General features: G+C 32.7%; 3 protein-coding genes and 1 pseudogene across 6 annotated transcripts; 3 read left to right on the forward strand and 1 right to left on the reverse strand.

The window, feature by feature from the left end:
- Positions 1 to 2,623: 2,623 nt before the first annotated feature.
- LOC114399764 lies at positions 2,624 to 4,626 on the forward strand. 2 transcript variants are annotated; one of them, XM_028361982.1, is made up of 4 exons: positions 2,624 to 2,712; positions 2,812 to 2,932; positions 3,135 to 3,547; positions 3,642 to 4,626. In XM_028361982.1, the coding sequence occupies exons 2-4, from the start codon at positions 2,822 to 2,824 to the stop codon at positions 3,775 to 3,777; spliced, it is 660 nt and encodes a 219-aa protein (XP_028217783.1). In that variant the 5' UTR covers positions 2,624 to 2,712; positions 2,812 to 2,821; the 3' UTR covers positions 3,778 to 4,626. The 2 variants fall into 2 exon arrangements, with proteins under 2 accessions (XP_028217783.1, XP_028217782.1); XM_028361981.1 differs by lacking the exon at positions 2,624 to 2,712 and having other exon boundaries at positions 2,721 to 2,932.
- Positions 4,627 to 9,290: 4,664 nt separating this feature from the next.
- Positions 9,291 to 12,513, forward strand: LOC114398206 (probable protein phosphatase 2C 79). Of its 2 annotated transcripts, none has more exons than XM_028360374.1 (5): positions 9,291 to 9,825; positions 9,912 to 10,311; positions 10,711 to 11,078; positions 11,394 to 11,630; positions 11,724 to 12,513. In XM_028360374.1, exons 2-5 carry the CDS (start codon positions 10,023 to 10,025, stop codon positions 11,940 to 11,942), a joined length of 1,113 nt encoding a protein of 370 aa, XP_028216175.1. In that variant the 5' UTR covers positions 9,291 to 9,825; positions 9,912 to 10,022; the 3' UTR covers positions 11,943 to 12,513. The 2 variants fall into 2 exon arrangements, with proteins under 2 accessions (XP_028216175.1, XP_028216176.1); XM_028360375.1 differs by having other exon boundaries at positions 9,299 to 9,825; positions 10,031 to 10,311.
- A 2,376-nt stretch (positions 12,514 to 14,889) lies between these two features.
- On the reverse strand, positions 14,890 to 17,563 carry LOC114400023 (protein MODIFIER OF SNC1 11-like). Of its 2 annotated transcripts, none has more exons than XM_028362266.1 (6): positions 17,075 to 17,563; positions 16,895 to 16,972; positions 16,655 to 16,783; positions 16,482 to 16,542; positions 16,306 to 16,379; positions 14,890 to 16,201 (listed from the first exon to the last, which is right to left on the reverse strand). In XM_028362266.1, the coding sequence occupies exons 1-5, from the start codon at positions 17,362 to 17,364 to the stop codon at positions 16,344 to 16,346; spliced, it is 594 nt and encodes a 197-aa protein (XP_028218067.1). In that variant the 5' UTR covers positions 17,365 to 17,563; the 3' UTR covers positions 14,890 to 16,201; positions 16,306 to 16,343. The 2 variants fall into 2 exon arrangements, with proteins under 2 accessions (XP_028218067.1, XP_028218066.1); XM_028362265.1 differs by having other exon boundaries at positions 16,306 to 16,382.
- A 1,351-nt stretch (positions 17,564 to 18,914) lies between these two features.
- LOC114398859 lies at positions 18,915 to 21,038 on the forward strand (annotated as a pseudogene).
- The last annotated feature ends 645 nt before the right edge of the window (positions 21,039 to 21,683 follow it).

The raw sequence follows: 21,683 nt of genomic DNA on the forward strand, positions 1-21,683 counted from the left end.
CCCTTTATAGCATTAGGCCACTATAAACAAGTACTTTAGGTACACTGCTTCAGTTGAAGATTTGAAAGAGATTGATGTGTCCAAATCTTGATTCCAACTGGGTGAGGTTCATAATAATAAGTTTCAAAATGGCTTGTGCAATAAGGACTGAAACAGCATCTAGTATGGGTCTAAATTGCAAAATCACATTATATATAGAGCTTTCCTTTACCCGCCCCATGATATTTATCTTAATATCTCCCACGAACCCAGCAAGTGAATTAATGCTATGGCAGCAGAAACTAAATTATAGCAGCGATAGATCGATATGAATAGAAATTAGCTTAGATAACATATTTATGATATGAATTAATGTAATCATATATGGTGGTACGCTTATGGTGAACGTTTAATTTTTAGCTGGGTTGGAAAACTCTCGATCATAAGCAATAGATTTTGGTTCTCCAAGTTAATTCAACTTAATTAAGTCTACTTTCTTTAAATTAAGCAAATTTAGTTCCTCCATGACTTTCTTTTACCTAAAATTAACCTTCACATTCTCATTTTCTATCTAAATACTTGATGAGTTTATGATGGATTAATTTAAGATGTAACATTTTTAAAAGTTTACAAGTCAGAATTTAGTGAAATTTTGAAGAAAAAAAATTAAAGGAAATTATAAGAAGTGGGATTAGGGTTTAAGAGGGGAAAATTGGAGACATTTTTTTAGGTGAAATATCTTGATGCTTTCATTAGTGAGTTTTGAATGGAAGGTTTTAAAACAATATTTATGAAGATATTGAGTTGAAAACGAAAACTTGAGGATTTCAAGTAAAAAAATTGACAAAATATTAAATTAATTTTGTCACAATATATTATTAATTGTTTGTTAACAATTATAAGTGTATTTTATTCTCTAAAATATATTTTTGATTTTTGTTTACTTTAGATGAGTTTTTTTTTGTCTCAATTAGTTTTGTTACATATATTAGACAAATGTTAACAATTAGGAATATTAATTAAGAAACTTAAATTATAAATATTTTTATTAAAGGCGAGAAATTGTGTTGTTCATAATTTTTTATTTACACAATAAACATTTTTTTCTTTTAATTTTTTAATTATTATCCTAATGATACAGCAAGAAGCCTTTATCTTATAGTATAGTTTTGTTTGTGTATTAGGATGGTTAGATCTTCACATGCATGTGGAAAGATATTCATTCAACAAAGTAATAAGCAGACGAAGCCGGTCCCCGACAATGCTCACTAAAAATGTTTACATAAGAAGATGGAAGCACATGATGGCAGCAATGTTGTTAGCAATTGGAGTAGAGTTTGTGACCCTACTCAAAAGGATTATGTCCTTAAATAGAAATGGAGTGGTCCAGGCAAAATGTCAAATAATAAAGGTGGAACTTTAAAGTTCTTTCTTTGCATTTATTTATGGATAGAATTACATTAATGTAGTTAGGTGGAATGCTTTGATGATTCATCTGTATCGCAAAATAAAGTAAATCAACTGCCACTAATGCTAATCCATTTCTTTGAGTGCAATTCAAGCCTAATACGAAACCTCATAATGGTAATTTATGGTTCAGTGTTATTTTAATGGAAATATAATTTGAACACTTCGGCTACTACTACTTTCTAGAATGCATGAATAGTTTTTGGTATCAATAATAACGACTTGGGCCTACTCGCATGGTTTGTCAATACTGCAATGGGGAAGGAAGGCTAAGGATCCCTACCATATCCGATTCTAAGGAGATAAGAGATATATATGTAATATGATCTATTTTTTTAGAATAATTACTTTAAAAAATTATATATATATATATATATATATATATAATAAAATTAATGTTTTAATGATTAAACTTAGTGATATATACAGATTACTTTTTCGTTATTAACATTAGAGTCACGAAAGTCTTAGTAATATTTTTTCTATAAAAAATCACATATAAATTATTTCATTATAATTTTTTTTGTACCACAGTGTATTTTTTATTAGTTGACAAGGAAAAATCTTTTACACTGACAAATCTATATAAATTAAACTTTTTTCATCAAGAAAAATGAGAGGTTCTATCCAAATTAAGCAGAAGCTCAATATCTTTCGGGCAATGTAAATTTATAGTTGCAGATGTATAAAAGCAATTGATTTAGAAAAAATTCTTTTTTTCCTGCTTGGTCGCCTGCTAAACTTTGTTCATTGGTTATTGAAACTTGAAGTTTTTTCATTATTATTTATAATAAATAAATTTAGAGCCTGAAGAATTTTTCGAAGCTAGAGATCGCCCGTGAGACGATATGATATAATATTTCGGAGAAGAGAGGGTGGAAAAAACTAATGAGATTAGGCATTCATTTTTAAATTGGATAAAAACATATTTTAATGCAAATTTCTTTATCCTTAATTGTCAAAATAAATAATACTACAAAATAGTACAAATATTTTTATTAAAAATATGTTTTAGTGGAGAGAAAGAAACAAAGTTCAAGGTGATCACGTGGCCGTGGCTCTAGTACAGGAGCAGGAAATGGAACAGTAAAATGTGAAAGATGGACAAGGTAGATGTTTAAATTGAAATTAAAAATGCTGTAGGTACACTTTAATATTAATCTAATGAATAAAAATAAAAATAAGAATTATGATCTTTGATTACTTTTATCTCAAAATTATTTTTTCATCTGACAATTAAAATGCACAAAATTGAAACGCATGAAGGTGGATTTCTAAATTCTCTCTCACATTACTCTTTGAAATGTGTTATCTCATGGCAATAAAAAAAAAATGGAACTCACATTGTTCAAATGGTTGTTTCAGTGGCAAGAAAATGGAAGGACATAATGGTTTGAATACTTTAGAGTGCCTCAGAGGGAGATTACTAGCTGAGAGACATGCTTCAAGGGTAGCAAAAGAAGAAGCAGAATCATTGGGCAACAAGGTAATTTTCACACATTGCTACTTGTTTCATTCATGAGACAACATAGATTAACGAAAGAAAAATGGCATTACTATTGTGTTTTCTGAAGCATTCTAGTTTTTATTTTATTTTATTGGAAGCATTCTAGTTTTTGCTAGCTTTATTCTGGGATTTTATTTCTCCCTCCCTAACATTGAAAAAGAAATCTTGGGTGGTTCAACAGTTTGTTGAGCTGGAAAAGAAGCTTAAAGAAGAGATAAAACTAAGAGACAAAGCAGAAAGAAAGCTTAAACTTTTAAAGAAGAAGCTTGAATGTTTCAACAATGTGACCACCCCATCATGGCAAAAATACCATTCGTCTGAGAAATGCGAAGATTCTTGTGGATCATCCTTGTCTAGTGCTGTTTCTAGAGATTCAGAAGCAAATGAAACGAAGCTAGTTCATACAGTAAATCCAGCTTTGTTAGAAAATGAAGTCCACAACCACAATGTAGCAGAAGAATGTGTACTTGTTCAGACCCAAAATAGTCCATTCACTACCAAAGATTGTAATTCAGACCCAAGTAACTTTCTCCCGCAAATTCTGGGCAATAATCCAAATCAGAGCTCAGATAATTTGAAGAATGATGGAAACAGGTGTCCAAATTGAAACTGGAATCATTGCATTTTTGACGAAAAATTTGGATCTTATAATTAAATTTATTGGCTGATTCGTTTGGCTCTATGTCAGGCTTTCACTTTCAAGCTCAAAATCATTGGCAGAAGGTTATAATTCTCAGGGTACCGATGATTGTAGCTCAAATCCAAGCCCAACTGAAGCTTTCCCTGAAAATATTTGCCATAACTCAAATCCAATTCCAAGTTAATAATAGCTAGCAGGTATTACATCCGAACATGCATTGCGGAGACATTATACTGAGTAGTTTTTATCCTTCAATTTAATTTCTTTGTGATGGCTACCAATTTTGAACTTGGGATCTGTTTCAGGCTTTAAACTCAAAATCATCATAACTTACTGTCCCTAGTTGCTGTGACTTTTCCAGTAACATAACTGGCCACTCGTAATAAAAACCATTTAATGGAAGAGTACTTGAAGCTCTAGAATTAAGTTGGGAACAAAGTCAAATCATTTAAGTTGCCCAAATTAACCTTGCATATTGAGATAGTAATAATGCAAAATTGTTTCTATATTAATGAATGTTTGGAGGAAAGATAAAAAATATAGAATGCAAATTAATTAGATGGGAACATCATGGACCGTGTGGCCCTTGCTTATAACTAACAGAAAGCTCTTGTGAGTTATGGTTTTGTTTATCACAGAAAGCATGTGAAGTGGGGATTTGGTGTTAGTTCTAGGATTTTGACTTTGGGGTACAACTCTTTGGGCCATGCTGTTTTCTTTTGCCTTTCTTTCTACAGTGTGTGCACTTCTGGAAAATTTCGATTCATTGAATGCAGTCATCACTTGATTCCTGTGAGGTAGTAACTTCCATTTACAATATTATCATAGTTGGACTTGCTGGTTTGTAAACTGAAAAATCATAACAAGGGAATTTTATGATTTGCTGCTTTAGCATACATTACTGGTCACTTGGCAACTATCACAAACATTCACACTGGCTGGACAAACGTACGTGCCCACATCATGGATGATTTAAGGGTGTAAAGTCAACCAACTTTGTGTTCAAGTTTACTTAAATGAATTAAATTTAAAACTTAGAGTTTGTCTTGATTAGATCTTCTTTACTAGATTTTCCTTCAATAATATTTTATTTTTTAATTTAATATTTACTGTATGCTTCTATATTAAAATGTAAAGTAAAATTATGATAAAATATAATTTTATATTTATAAAAATGACTAAAGATTAGAGAATTGACATTAGGTAAATATTTTGTATAATTTTTTTTATAAAAATGACTAAATATAATTTTTTATGATGAAAATGATAGTTTTTTTTGGATAAAATTTATAAATATTTATCTACAATATGACTCTTGAAAATTGACATTAGGTAAATATTTTGTATATAAGATGATAATAAATAAAGTTATAATTTTAAGGTAAATTTAATCAATGAAACTATATTTAAATGAAATATATGTGTGATCATCGAGCACATAAATTAGTTGATCAAGTACTCAATATGGATTTATGTTAAATATTTAAAGGATAATTTTATCACAGGATTGAACATGATTTTTTTTTTTCAGAAGATATTTGTGATATCAAATTGAATTGACAAATCTTTTGCATTGACATGTTCATTAAACTCCAAATTGCATAAGAGTTTTAGCAACTTTTATGGTATTATCTAGTGAAATATGCTCAATAGATGAATTTAATACTTCTGAACTTACTTCCTTTTAATTTGACTCAGATCTCTCGTCATTCTTATTTTCTAATTTGCTGGATTCCACCTTGCTCTTGACTTCTTTCACCAATCTCTTTCTCAATCATCAATTTTTGTAAAAAATAAATCCTTGATGAAGTAAATACCTTGGCATTGTTGGCCTCAAATGGAAAAGAATTACATAAATTTGGAAATGAAATCTCAAGAATTAGAGTTAAGGTTTCTAAAATTAGGATTTAGGGATATGAAAGCGATACGAAGATATAGGTGTCATATAATCATTCACATCAACTCCATATCATATTATATGAGGTAAGTTGAATGTCACTTTCACAAATAATAGAAGTAATGGAAGGATTATGCGGAAATGAAAAATGATTTTTGAGAAATTCATTAAAATCATAAACTTTTGAAGAATAAAAAATTAATTTAAACCATTGGGGTATAAATAATATACTAGCTAGTTAAAGAGTTGTTGGGCATTTTAGTCTTACTACCTTGGAAATAAAGGAAGCATGATGACTTGCTTCACAAAGAAAGATCAGCAATTGACCTTTGACAAGTAACATGCATTCTAATAATCGAGCATCCCATGTACTAGTGTTACTGTATTATTAAATGTTCTGTTGCAAAAATTTTGCTAGCAATCCAGATCTTCTAGAGTCTTAAAAATTAAATTGCCTCTCGCAAATGAATTAAATTCAGTTTTAATATTTTATCATTAAATAAATTATTTTCAATAGAATTAATTGAGATCTTCTATGTTTTGAAAAATTAGGCAAGACATTGAACATTCAAGCAAATCTCAATAATGTTTTAAAAAATAAAGTCAAGTATGCATTAGTTATCTTAAATTCTTCATAAATTTTGAAGATGTATATGGATAATTATAAAAAAAAATATGACAAGGTTAAAAATATTATCTATTAACTTGTTCAAAAGTACGAAAAATTATGAGAATGGGCATATGATTCTCACAAATTTGTAAGGATTAAGTTATTAATCTCAATGACGTCTCATTTTTTTAGTGTGTGATTAAAATGCAAAAATATTTATTTTATTTTTATGGTAAATAAAAATAGAAATATGAAAAATTCAAAAGTAATTACCGTTAATAAAATAATATGAACTTTATGTAATAAGTCATGGTCATCAAGTCATATCTCATATGTACGGTTTTCATTTATGAAATTCTGTTATTAAAAAAGAAGACATTATTTGTTCTTATTGTACATACAGGACCTTAATTAACGATCAAGAACCATATGCTTCTCTATCATAATCTTAACGAATTCCGTTGTGCTTTTTCTTTTGTCTATTTATTTTATTAATAATTTTACACAAAATATTCCATATAAGATGCTATAATCTTAAATATCTCTACCACTAGTATGCTATCATCTTTAAAATATGCTAGTGAGGAGTTGCATAATATGCATGAGACATGTTTAAATGTAAGTATAATCATTATAGAAAAAAAAACTTTAAAACATCTCTTAATTAAATTTTTAATAATATACTCAATATGGATTGAACTTAGGTTCATTTCATGTAATGATTTATCTTGATGTAATAATTGAATTAGTTCCAAATCACAAAATGTTAACAAAAGTCAAGACTAGAAACATTCTTAGAGCATCTTCAATGAGAATTTTTTGAAAGATTTTTTAAGTGTAAAAGTTGATTCTTATCGTTTCTTCCATTAAAATAAATATATGTGATAATGAGAATTTCTTAAAAATAAAATATGTATTTTCTATAAGAAAATATTTATTAACAATAAAAAAACAATATTTATTTGATACATAACAATATCATAATTAAACCATAATTAAGTGAAAATAAAAAAAATATAAAAGTATGAGTTTCTTAAAGTTCTATAAAAAAATTTATCATTTGAATAAAATTGTATATGAATTCCTTATAATGATATGACACTTTAAGAATTACAAAAAATAATGTAAGAATCATAAAAAATAATTTAAAAAACTTACTTAAAAAATTAGATTAAATATGCTCTTAATATACACCTATAAGCCGTGGATTGAGTTTAAAATAAAATTATCCAGCCAATATCCTAAGAAAACCTATTATTGCTTATGAGAGGCCATGGGTCTCATACTAGGTAATTTAGCTCACCTTACATCTCTATTAATATCATCGATGTCACTATATCATGTAAGTATTTAATATACTATTATTGTGATAAAGTTTTTATTGATTTTGATAGGTCGGTATTTCATGGTGTCTCAACCTCATTAGAGAATTACGTGCATGTTTTGAAAATTAGATAGAAAAATACTTTTAAGCAAACGTATTTTTTTATAAAATAATCAAAACCATTACTTTGGTTTTTATTTTATTTCTAATCATTGGATTACATTAAAACACACACATGTCACAATAATTTTAATTAAAAATTAATTAAACATGTCTTGTCTAGATTAAAAAGACATTAGACCTGAATTTACTTGGACACTTTCATAAACATCCACTGCAATTTAGTCTCAATCAAACAGTCCACCATAAACATGTCACCTTAGTCTATCTCGAAAAAATCAAAGTTCATTAAAACCCTTTAAAAATAATTAAAATACAAAAAACATCAACATCAGCAGAAAAGTATGGGAGAAATTTGAGGATGAGTATATGTTACTATCATTAATAATTTCTTTTGGATCTATGTTTTGCATGTTTCCACATCGACTGAAGTTGAGTTGACAAGCCCACCTGCTAGCCTGACTATTCATTGAAAATCTTTTAATACAATATATATGATGTATCATGCGGTCCTGTTTTCAAACTATTCTATGAAGAGCTGACATCCAAATTTATGATAGGTGGAACCCATACAGAACTATCATTCACTTTGCCAACATCCATTACCACAATATATAATGGATAAATCCGTCCTAAAACCTCTTTTATATCCATAAACCATTGCGGGCTAACTAATACACGTTCACCAAATTATCAGATGACCACAACTTTATATTGTTGGTTGAGGAATTAGAAAACCCTAGTCTGTTGTTGTATACAGAGAATGCATGCATGATTTCAAGTTCCAAGATGTCTTATCCAAGTATCATATATTTTTGTGATGGCAACAGCTGAAGTACCTCGTGACCCTTCCCTATCATAACTTTCAAAGCTTATACCAAAAGGGTTAATCTCTTGTAACATACCAAATTAAGGTTTAAATCTCACTCAAAAGATATCCTTGCATTTAGTATTTAATTATGTTTCGAATAAAATTGTGTAAAAAAAATATTTGTGGGAGAAAAAAAAAACTTTCAAAGCTTACCATGACATATGCTGGTGGGTGAGGTTCATCAAACAGGGCTTGCTCTCTTGGTAGTACAAATCTAAATTTGAGTAAAAAAAAAGAAGAAAAAAAATGCAGATTCATGATGCAGTGAGTCGGTGGTGACAGAAATTCCAGGCTGATCCGTATCGTAATGAAATGACTACACAGGAGAAATTGGGTGAATGAATTTGGTACTGCATTGGTAGATATACTAGATATGACCTGGCTTTTAATGTGGTCCATTTTCTTTTCCTGGTAAAATTTGTTAGGTCAAAGCAAACGTGAACTTTGCCTTTTCACTTAAAATCTATTTGACCATCCTGAAACATTTTTGTCCACAAAATCAATTAGGTAAATAACCGTTAAAAGAATCAATTTTAGACATATTTTACTACTCATATTTTATAATTCAATTCCTAATTTTCTTTATCAGATATTTACACTTTTCTTAAAATTCAGACGTATAGGAATCTATAATATGTTCGGTTCCAGTTTCAGACGTGATTTTTCGCAGAAATTAATAATTATAGCTTATGTATCTCAATTCTCAAATGTAACTCCGTTATTTTTCAACGAGTTTTCAAACACGCTACTATTCTCAAGTAAAACAAATTGATATTTAACAGAAATCTCGAAAGAACTACTATTACAGTTGAAAGATCAAGTGCATGAACCCATGGTAAGAGGGTCAGCAAAACCCGTGGGTCCTAGACTCTAGATCTAGTAAAGTCATGAATGATCACGAAAGTTAAACCAGGGAAAAAAGATGACGTTTACCCAGAAAAATGGAAAGTGGAAATTGTAGACAAGCAAAGTTACCTAACAATGAGGATCATACCCTTTTTAATGTGATGGAACTGAAATCCCAGCCATGAAAACCTTGGGAACCCACAAGGTCACAAAGCATTAAAATCATGTGGGACAAATGAAAGGACACGAGTTACAATGTCAGACTTTGTAGTTTAAATCTCTTTTCATTTTCTCATCCTTAGATCTAGCCTTAGTGCTCTGAAGATCCTCTGCCAAAAAGATCCAAAACCCTTTTCTTATCCTTTGTTTCCTTTTATCACTCAAATCTTAGACCAACTCTGCCATATTGAGTCTTTTATGTGCTTTTACAGCTAAGTCTGTTGCTGAAAATTGGCACAACTCCAAGCTCCAAATGCATGCAGCTCAAGTTCAAGGTACATAGAACCAACACGCCTCAGTATTCTCTGAACTTTCGTGAAAGCTACTTGCTTTTCTCATCCCAAGGTACACTTCTCAGTTAGTTTGGCCCATACCAATTTGATTTTTAGCTAAAAGTTGTTCTTATCCAATGATGTCTGCTTTTTTCCTAGGTATATAATATATAAACAACTTCAGTAAAAAAAAGATCGTGTGAAGCATAAGCTGCTAAAGAAAAACTTGATCTTTTTATTAATACTTTAAAGGGATTGCCAAAAAAAACTATGGTTAGATTCTGCTGGAGACCAGCTGCGGTGGGTGATGATGGAGATGTGAATGGTCGAGTTGAAGGGCTGCTATGGTACAAGGATTTGGGGAACCATCTTTATGGGGATTTCTCAATGGCTGTGATTCAAGCTAATAGTTCGTTGGAGGATCGTAGCCAACTTGAATCTGGACCATTGACTTCGGACTATTTGGGTCCTCAAGGAACCTTCATAGGTGTATATGATGGTCATGGTGGCACCGCAGCCTCGCAGTTTGTCAGTGACAATCTTTTCTGCAATTTCAAGAGTATGTTATGCCCTTAACTTTATTATATAAGCATATGTGTATTTATTGGAAGTATAGTTGTTTTTTATTTCTCTCTGATGCTTTTCTAATGAATTGAAGACTTTGAAAAGCCATTTATATATTCTTCCTTAACCCATGTATTCAAAACTGTAACCATTCACAACCAATACTGTAAAGTAGCATAATTAGGACAACTAGACCCTATTTTTGACAGTGAAAACTGTTACTGATTATAAGTATAAAGACCTATTTGAAAATCAAATTGAAACAAGTATCATGTAGGAAGACAAAGTTAAATTAAAAACATGGATGTTTAAGAAACTTCCTCCATAACAAGCATAATTTCGTTCTCTCATTATTAATATCATTTGTGGCGATGCAATTTTCTGTGTGAAACAGATTTTGCAGGTGAACATCAAGGCATATCGGAGAATGTTATACAAAGAGCCTTTTCAGCAACAGAAGAGGGTTTTCTGTCTGTTGTGAGGAAACAGTGGCTAAGCAAGCCACAGATTGCATCCGCAGGTACATGTTGTTTGGCGGGGATAATTTGCAATGGCATGCTATACGTTGCAAATGCGGGAGACTCGAGGGCAGTGTTGGGGCGAGTGGAGAGAGCAACAAGGGAAACAACAACCATTCAATTGTCTGCAGAGCACAACGTTAACATCCAAACTGAGAGAGATGAAGTTCGGACAAAGCACCCTTATGATCCACAAATCGTGGTTATGAAACACAATGTTTGGCGTGTGAAAGGCATCATACAGGTACAAATTTGAGATATTCATAGCACTAGTTGTTAATGAGGAAGATTTTTAGTGATCTTTTCTTTGTCCAAACTTCAATTTTGAAAAAAAAAATTTAGCATTTCTCTAAAATTAACTGTTTATTCTAGAGCCAAACCCTTTAAGCAAGAAGACTCAAACTCTAAAGTAAAAGTTAATTTGTTTATATACCTATATGGAGAATGATGAGTGTCATTGCATGATTGGTTATGACTGACATTGTTGAGAAGGCTATAAGCTACTACTACAACAACAAAAATCATGTCAATTCCAAGTTAACTGATTTATCCTTTGCAGGTTTCAAGATCCATAGGTGATGCATATCTGAAGAAAGACGAATTCAACAGGGAGCCTCTACCGAACAAGTTTAGACTATCAGAGCCCTTCTCTAAGCCAATTCTTAGTTATGAACCAGCAATATCAGTGCATAAACTTCGCCCTGAAGATCAATTTATCATCTTTGCTTCTGACGGTTTATGGGAGCAACTCAGCAACCAAGAGGTTGTGAATATAGTCAGCAATAGCCCACGGAATGTAAGGTTCCTTTACCTCCATTGCAGTATGTTCTCTTATCATGCAATGCAAGAGTCCTTTATGAATATTAATGTTTTGTGATTCATGTAACAGGGAATTGCTAGGCGGCTTGTGAAAGCTGCGCTTCGAGTAGCGGCTAGGAAGAGAGAAATGAGAGTCTCAGACCTTCAAAAGATTGAACAAGGAGTGAGGAGACACTTCCACGATGACATCACAGTTATTGTTGTATTTCTAAATCACAAACTCATTGATAATAGCTCTCTCTTGGCTTCTCCTCTTTCAATTAAAGGAGGTGGCTCAGCCAGTTTTTAGTTCAAACAATTATGCGCTTCCTGTTTACAACAGAAATTGTTACCTAAAGAGGAAAAAGAAGATACGCAAATAACAGTAACATCACACTACCACAACCGCAGCATACTTTTCCATGTCCTTAAAGCAGTTTGTGATTATTGTTGAAGCTTGAAGATTGTCATGGTTTAAATCTTTCAAAACCTATGGTCAAAGGATATACTAAAAAGAGGTGCATCTACACAGATTGTTCCCAACTCCACCACCAAAAAGATAAACAGAAAAGTCATTGGTAGTTTTATAATAACTCACATACCATATTCTACCAACTAAGTTAGATCCCTTTAACAAGTTATTGGTAGTATGATAACATTGTGCTGACAGAAGAATTTATGTAAATAGTAACAATTTACATATATGGAGACTAAAATAAAGCAATTATCACTATAAACAATCAGCTTTAAAATCTCTCTCTAGTCTGTACCGTTAACTTTGTGCTGATAGAAGAATTTATGTAAATATTAGCAATGATGACATTGTGCTGATAGAAGAATTTATGTAAAATGGTAACAATTTTCCGACTTTTGTTCCGTTTTATGATCTGGTTAACGAGAAATATATTTTTGTGCAATCTTGTGTTTACTACGGCGAATCTACACCCTCAGGACGCTCAAGAAAGGGCACATGATAGCTAAGCTTGGTAGGCATTGCTGTTGCTGAGTTCTTTTTATGGTAACGTATTCGATATATTTCCCACACCACGAGCCAGCACCGAGGACAATGGACAAGAAAAACGTTGTATCGAAAATTTGTTGCTTCTCTAGCTTGCGATTTTGAAAGTTCAAAACGCTAGTAGTGTTAAATGCTGACTAAACCAAAACATTTATCAGTGAGAGTCAGAGACGATGTGTTGCTTTTGGAAACAATTGAATTTTTTTTTTTTTTGCTATTACATATCATTCATTATTCATTGACCTGTAACTTCTTTTTGTACTGTTATAAATAAAACACAAGGAAAAAAATTAATGTAAAAATAATTAGAAGAAAATGTTTACTATAAATTTAACACTATTATCGGTCACTTTTTGTTAGGAATCACGTTATAAATACAATTAATGAACCTTCCTCGTGTAGACAAGTTGGCTCAAGAACATACGGAATTGGATAATTTTCAACTCTAATAGTCCTGTAGTGCCATAGCCCATCAATAGGGAGGTGCAAAATTTAGATTTTTAAAAAAAATCAAACCATGCCCCTTTATAAAAACAGTTCAGTTAATCAATCATTTTTATAAAGTAATTCAGTTTTTTTTTCTCAAAACACTTCAATTTTAATAATTTAATTAATTGATTTTGGATCAGTTCAATTTTTTTTCACACTCCTATCAGGAATACACCTCATTTAGCTCACTCTGATAAGTTTGGGAGGCTCAGATTGGGAATTAGAAGAAAATTCCCAGGTAATACCCGATCTCCGTAAGTTTAGTATACCTTAAAAGATAGTTTTGTTAGTAATCTTCTTTCACGGTGACAATAGAAAAATTAAATGTAAATGTGTTTTGAAGACGTGTTTCGCGAAGAAAAGAAATGTAATGTTTCGCATAAACTTGGGTGGCCATTTTCTAAATATTAACGGAATCAGAGGCACCATACGCCGCCATGGATCCGTATTTCTATTATGCTATCACATTTATTTTAGTTTAATATATTTTATGATGAAAATAATTTTACTTCTTTTTAAGTCTCTCTTTGATTATTATGATAACATGATAAATTAATATATTATATTTATAAATAGATGTCTATCTATACACAATTGATCAAATCATTTATTATACATACTTGAATATCATTCTACTTGATAAATGCATTTGTAAAATATTAAAATAATAATATTATTATGTCACATGTTAGAATTTTTTTCTTATTTTGATCTTAATTATCTTTGCTCTTAAGGTATATATACTTCAATTCTATGATTTTTTTATGTATTTCAAAATAAGATATGTGGTCAAGAGAAAAAAAATGAAATAAAATATAAAATAAATATAAAAAATGTATAAAAATTAAAGATTATTTAAACATTTTTTCAATTGTAACTGAAAAAAAAATCATTCAAGCCATGTTCGCTTTGATAGTGTTCTTTAATATAACACATCCATCACACCTGGAAAAAAAAACCATAAATGATGTTACTGCAAAAACACAGGAAAAAAAATAAAATCAAAACCCAAAACTCATTCTTTAACCAATTTCAATACCCCACTTGAAAGTAGTTACAAATTCCACCTCTAAACATGGTGTTACTGCAAAAAGAAGACTCACGGAGGAATCAGGCACACACGTTCATAAAACAAAGAATTCAATTTTAGTGGTTCATAGCCAAAGAAGGATCTGTAGAAGTTTCAATTTCAGTGGTTCATAGCCAAAGAAGGATCTGTAGAAGCAACAAGAGGAAGTACCTAAACGAAGTGATTCGAGCAATGTGAAGTCACAGTGGTGTTGCAGCAGGATAGTGCAGCGGGCATCGAGCAGAGGGACAACACAACGACAGTGCAGCGGGATGATACAACAAGCAAAGGGACAATGGTGAGTGCACTATATAGGTGTGGGTATGGGATGTGCGTTTAGGGTTGGTGAAGAGAGAAGATAAGTGAAAACCTACAAGTAAATTGTGGGAGTTGTAAAAATGTAAACTGCTTTCAAGCATAGAAACATGAATGACTACATTGGAACAATTACATCTTCAAGTGTAAAATAAGAAGAAAAAAAATGTATAAATGAGTTACTTAGCAGTTGATGGTAGAACTGTGGACAAGTTTAAAAATGGAGAGGAAAAGATGGATATGCCCTCTCCTCTTCATGTGTTTGATTACATTCATATTTTGTTAATTAAGGGCATAATGGTCTAATAAAGTGGAGACCAAAAGGTGATTACCAAGAGAGGTATCCCCTTTATCAATTGGAATAGATTTATCGCATAAAGTATCGGTCCTTCCATTCATTTATACTAGCTAGCAAAATATCTTAACATCCAAACATATTAGAACAAAGCTTAAAAATAAATTACAGGGTAATAATAAAACAAAAAGTAAGGAGTCCCCTCCACATCCAGCCCTACAAATGTACAATTCTGAACTTTGCCAACCAAGTAAACAACGAAACATCTTCAAAGGGTTAACTTATCTTAAGGCGCCAGCAAAGATAATAAAAATTGGAATCTACAGCCTTGAAAATAAACCGAGATTTTAAACCTACAGAATTCAGCCCCACCAAAACATTCAGCTAACTCTTTTCTTGAATGCAAGAAGATAGGTACCAGGAACTTGAGCTTCAACATTTCTGCTGATCCAGTAAACTAGTGCAACAGCTCTATACCAAACACGATAACATTTTCACAAGTACCAAAACATAGTTTATTTATCCCCTTTTCAAGAAACATGCTTCTAATCAACGTGATGTGCTTTAAAAGCTACTTTCAAATAAGATCGAAACACAATGAGGCATAAAACACTAACTTACAACTTAAAGGAGACTAGGATTGAAGAAAACCAATTTCAAAGACAAGCCATCAGCCAATTTCACAGACAACCTAAAGGACACTACCGCCAAAACACCATTTTAAAACCAAAAAAAGAAAAAAAATGATTCAAGATTATGGATGATGAAATGTTAACTCTTAACTCTAACACCCTCTTCCCCTCAATGCCCAAAAGATGTATAGCATTAACCAGAAACAAGTTAATCCTACGTACATGCTATATTCTATTTGAGAGCCTATTTCCTCATTTAATCATCACTCCTCCAAGACATATCAAACAACAAAACCTACCCTAACATTACCTCATTCTGGATCAGCATGATGTTGGATTAAAAAAAACCTACCTCGTACTACCTTTTAGCACAGTGATAATGATAATGCACATTTCAAAAGCAGTAGATTAAAGACCGTAATAAGGATGAAACAAATCAAGAAAAAGTCTTGTTTCTGCATACCTTCATCTATTAACTTCTTTTAGGCTGTAGATTCCAAAATTCAATTTTTCAAAGATTTTTAAGATAAGTAACCCTATGAAGATGGCCAATAATTACCCCAAAAGCTGTCACCTATAAAGCCAACGCTACAACAAAACAAAACACAAGCTTCTTCAGACCACTTGAATATTTTCCATCTCATAGAGGAGGGCATCAATGAACAAATGAAAGATAGTCGCATCTGGGATTAATATGCTGAAATGTAGAAACGGTGTGGAGGTTGCTCTGCAAATTTTGAACTGCTAAAAACTGCAGTAAAAGTTGAGGGGAAAAAAAGAGAATAACATCACAAATCAGATATGCAATATGCAAAGCAAAGGGTAATAAGCAAGAGCAAAAGATAATTGACTTACAAGAAAAATTCCTACAAATTAAAGACGCGACCTGTCATTCAGGTCCCTCCTCCAGCATTGCCTGCAATAGCAGCCTTCTAGTTTGAAACACAACAGAACAACAGTCAACACAAAAATACATTTTTTTTTCATCTTTGTATGACGCAAAGCATTGAAAGTGACCAAAAGGGTCTTACCGGCTCAATCTTTGCCTCGCCATTAACATTAGCTATAGAAGTTGATGACGGATTCGCAAACCTGGGAACCCAAAACAGAAAGACCTAATAACTAATAAGACACCATGCATGCTTGATTCTTGTAAACAATATGAATTGGGAGAAACAAATTATGAGAGGAATGATGAACCCACCTAAGTGCCCTTGCTTTCCTCTTATCTTCTTCTTGAGGATCAACTTTGGAAGCAGGTGCAAACCTAGCAAGTCGAGCTTTCTTCTTTGCCTCTTCGTCTGCAGTTGTAGTTGGACTAGGCATCCCAAACCTGTGAAGCAGGATCAACAACAGTGTTCATTTGCATTCACAGTGGAAAATAAATGATTCAGAGATTATGTCAGGAAAAAAGAAAAGAAAAGGGGGAAATGAAAAGTGAAACCTTTCTGCCCTAGCCTTCCTCTTCAGATCCTCCGATTTTGATGGCTCTGATCCCTGCGATGCGGAGACAGTGCCAAATCTGCATGTAGAGAAAATGTTAAATTGAGACACACATAAATTACTAGGGCATCCAAATCAACACATGAATAGATAGATAAAATAGTGATGATTTGGAATGGACCTTTCGGCTCGGGAATTGCGCTTCTCTTTCTCGGACAACTGGACGGAAATGCCGAATCGCTCGGCGCGGCGCATCTTCTTCTGAATATCGGAGAGCGGAGCGTCGTTTCCGGAATCGGGCGGCGGAGAAGTTATGGCGTCGGCGTCGGCGTCGGCGGGGTCCTTGGCGTCGGAGCCCTTAGTGGCGGTGGCGTCCTCAGTGGCAGGGATTGGATCTGGTTCGGTGGGGTCTAGGGTTTTGTTAGGGTTTTCCTGTGCAGGGTTGTTATTATTGTCGGTAGGGGTTGCCATTGGAAGAGGAAGATGGATCGATCGATTCCGAAGGGGAATGAAGGAAGAAGCAGAGAATCAAACACCGAGATGGAGTTACAAGCGGCGTGGGATTCCCGTTCCTGGAGGATGTTGTGTTGTGTTGTGTTGTGCTTGTGCTCTTGTCTGTTCCTTTTCTAAATTGCAAGTGAACAAATTGTTGATGTCTGTTTATTACAGGAACAAAATAAAATGTATAATTTTATTTTCACGATTCTTGGCGTATGGGCTACTGGGCCTGGGCTGAAGTAGTGAGTGTGAGTCCAACTGCATACTACGTATTTGCCCTTCCTCCCCCACCAATTTAATTCAAATCTTGTTCTTGCTTGTTCAATTAGGTTACATTTTTTAATCTTTAATTATATATTTTTATAATAAAAAATATATTCCATTGACCTATTTTTAATTTACGTATTTTATTTTTTTTCATCTATTTATCTATCTCTATAAAATAGGCCATAATTACTAGTTTCCAAACGAAACAAGAGTCATGGAATTAGCTTGTGTTGTAGGGAATATAATCCCATGCCATGAACATTTTGGAAATGATGTCTGATGCTTGCAATAACTTTAAAAAATAATAAAGAAAAAGAGATAATTTTAGCGTGGACCAGCCTTTAGATTCATCTAAGATGTAAAATTTTATATTACATCCTACATACCAAATTCCTTTCCCAACCTTCCAAAGTCATCCCCTCTCTTTGTTGTTTCTATCTCAGCAACCACGACACCTGCACCGGGGTCGTGCGGTTTTTGTTTCAGGATTTTTAATCCAAACATACTTGTCCATCACCATGATTTCTTGATTTTTTTTTTTGTTTATCTTTGTGCTATCATTTAATGTGATCCAACCACTTTCTCTGACTTTGAGCTCAAAGCAACTTTAGTGCAGAATCTTGGAGTGGATTCTTGCACTCAAGATCGATTTTTGCCAAGATCCAGCAGTAGAGACAAACCAAGGATCTCCACGGTGTAAGAATGGGTCTTGCACAAGAACCCCGGTTGCTTTAAATTTTGTTTTTTAATGTCACTGGTTTAACGCGTTGGGAGGGAAGCAATGAATTGAAGATGCAAAGGAAGAATAACAAATGAAATGGGTTGAATCAAAATAAAACATGAACAACAGATCAAATCTAGTAAAAAAAAAAACAAGATTAATTCATCCAACAAGACTGAATCAAAATAATAAATCAAACAACAGGAAAAAAAAAACACAAAACGGGTTGCATGCCACAATCTGAGGAACCACCGCAACAAGAGAGCTTCTTCAGTATATGGCTTCATTTGAAGGTGCGGCGTTTTGGCGGCACCGTCGCATCGTGCTGTCGTCTCCGTTTGATTCCAGCCACACTTGCAATCGCGCAAAAAAAAAAAAAACGAAATGGCTATCCCCAAAACGGTCAATCATCGGAGCTTCTTCTCTTTGCTGCGGCGGTGTTTTGTTCTCTCCTTGAGCGGGACGCACCTTCTCCAGTCAAATCTGGATAATGTCGTGATTACCGTAGGGATGAGGGTGTTGGGAAGAAGCAGATATGGACAATAGGGTGGGGGTGACAGAGGAAGGTGTGGTGGTAGGTCAAAAACAAAGGGTATGGGTGACAAAGGACAAGATGTTACAAGTTGGAGAGAAGGAGCTGGAGGGTGAAAGAGAGGGGGAGAAATAGAGGTAGAAGGGTGGGGTGGGATGGGAAGGGTGCAGCAAAAAGGAGAAAGAGAAAAAGAATTTGATAAAAAATGGTGACACCATTCAAATTAACCTAAGAACTTGAAATCTGATTCCACATGTCACTAAAGGGCTCATTTAAAAGTGGTAAGAATCCAAATTGATTCTAGGACTAAAATGTTCTCACTAGTCTTCACTCTTCACCTACGATTTCCTCCACGTTCCTTTTCTTAACTAATTTTTCTATGGGTTAGAATTTATAATTCTATTACTCTTTTATATACTTTGTAAACCACTAATAAATTAAGTAGAGAAAAAAAAAAGACCTGATTTGGGTGTAGTACTTAGATGGTAGTTAGGCTTAGAAATATGCCAAGATCTTAAGATCTTAGCATGTCAAGTATATGTGACATATGATTGTGTTGTGAGATTGCTTTCGGTCAATATGAAAGGGGGCCCTGCTCTTTGGTTATGCATCTATTTCAATCCCTCATTAGACCAACTTTAGTGTGTTAACTTCTTTTATATTTTATGAATTATGTTATATTTTTATAATATTTCTTATAATTATTTAAATATTTTGCAAAAATAATTAAATAAACAATAAATATTCGTTGCTTAATGAGAATTATTTGTAACTTATTTGCTCCTAACATCAAATAATTTTGTACCTCTTCCTTCTTATGCAACTTATTTGGTTCCCATTGACCTTAAAAACAGGCCTGCTTGGTATAAGGAGAAAGTTTACCCTAGAATAAGCTAGATACAGCGTACGTAAACGTACGTGGTCATATTTTAAGTGGTGAAAGCCATTTAATTTGCTTGATTGATCATATCACGTTCTTCTTATATTATAGGTACCTTCGTTGGAGCACAAAGGAAAGGTTTAAGGAGAAAGTCTTCATTTGATAAGATTATAGATGCCAACTTTGAAGGGGCACCTCTATTTCCCACTGTAAGAACTATATATTAATATTAATTATTGCCACCCATTCCCCTAGAGTATATATCTATTTTTAAATTGAATTTTCCAGGATCCTGCCAAGAGAGAATTTGGTGAGCTGTTGATATCCCATGTTGATACGTTCACCAGTGGCATACCCTACATTTAAAGAGGATCCTGTACAACAAACCAGTAAGATCTTAAAGTTTCTGAGTCGAAGAGAAAATATATTGAGAAATTGGATGGTTTAAATTTGATATATAATTTGAATCAGGTAATGCTTTTGATTACCTTGAGAATGCTCTGGGTAAATTTGAAGATGGACCGTTCTTTCTTGGCCAATCTTGTTTGGAAAGTATTGAAATTCTCATCAATCTTGGAATCTTGTCAACTTAATTCGTCATTTAGAGCAATTCACCAGATAATTTGGTGGAATTCTGACTCATAGGATCTAGTTATATAGAAGGAAAATAGTAGCCCTTAATAAAACATTTTTTATTATAAGTAAAAATGCATGATATTTTCTCTCCCAACCAACATTCTGATGATTTATAAATTGTTGTTATCAACAGGCGGATATTGCCTGTGTTTCATTTCTTGAAATGTTCCAAATTGTCTTCTCTGAAATTTTTAAGCACGACATCACAACAGGAAGACCCAAACTAGCCACATGTTTAATTAAGTCTATAAGATTATTTGATAGAAATATTCAATGATATATTCGAATAATAAGCCTTTATTATATGTGGGAATACAAGTGTGGGATGAAATCTCAAGTAAAAAGTTGAATATCATATAAAGTTTTAAATTAAAGTGTGATAACAAGTTTCCTTATGTGATTGTTTATGTCTCGTTATTCTCCTCAATTTCTCAATACTAAGTTTTTGGTATTATGAAAACTTCATCCACTCATAATATATATTGGGTCATTTTGTTTGAAAATTTGTGGTTGCTGTCTTGTTATGCTTTTTGCTAGTTTGCTAACCGTTTTCATGTTTATACTCTGTAGGCTTAACCGAGAACGTGAATTGCAGCCCCGTTGGTGTTTAAGATATGGAATGCTTTTAAGATGTAGTAGTCAATACAGATTTATTTCCATTTATGGGCTGCTTTTTCAATTTAAAAATGCTGTGTTCTATTTGCTTGTTTGTGTGGCGGTTACTTTGGTTTCTCATTTATTCTTTTGTATGGGACCATCCAAATGTATGACCCCGCAATCTATAATTAATAAGTTGAAGACAAGTTTGACATGGAATTGGTGACTTGTTGTCATGCGTTTATTAGTTATTATCATTATATTTTGTTCTGAAATTATTTTTATCTTAAAAGATAGACAACTTTTTTTAACCGAGTAGGAACTATTTTTCATTGATGGTACCATAAAAAGGTACGTTTCTTGGTGCAACAACAAAAGATAACGTAAAATTCATTATGTAAAACTTCAAAAATCCAGTGACAATTTATAAAACATGAAAATTGGCTGACAAAAGTGCAATTAAGAAAAGTAAAAACAAAATAAGACAAATACAAAAGACCCTTATCATTCAAGATTCAATGTTTGACGTTCAAAAATCATCTCAAAGAAATAAAGAAAACATTATTCTATACCACCCTTCAATTCAGTTAGCTTACGGATTAATCTGTCAGAATTAATATGAAATTCTCCCCGATAACTTGATCAGTGGTTGACTCTGT

The sequence above is a fragment of the Glycine soja genome, chromosome 19 (genome assembly GCF_004193775.1).
Source record: "Glycine soja cultivar W05 chromosome 19, ASM419377v2, whole genome shotgun sequence".
Classification (NCBI taxonomy): Eukaryota; Viridiplantae; Streptophyta; class Magnoliopsida; order Fabales; family Fabaceae; genus Glycine; species Glycine soja.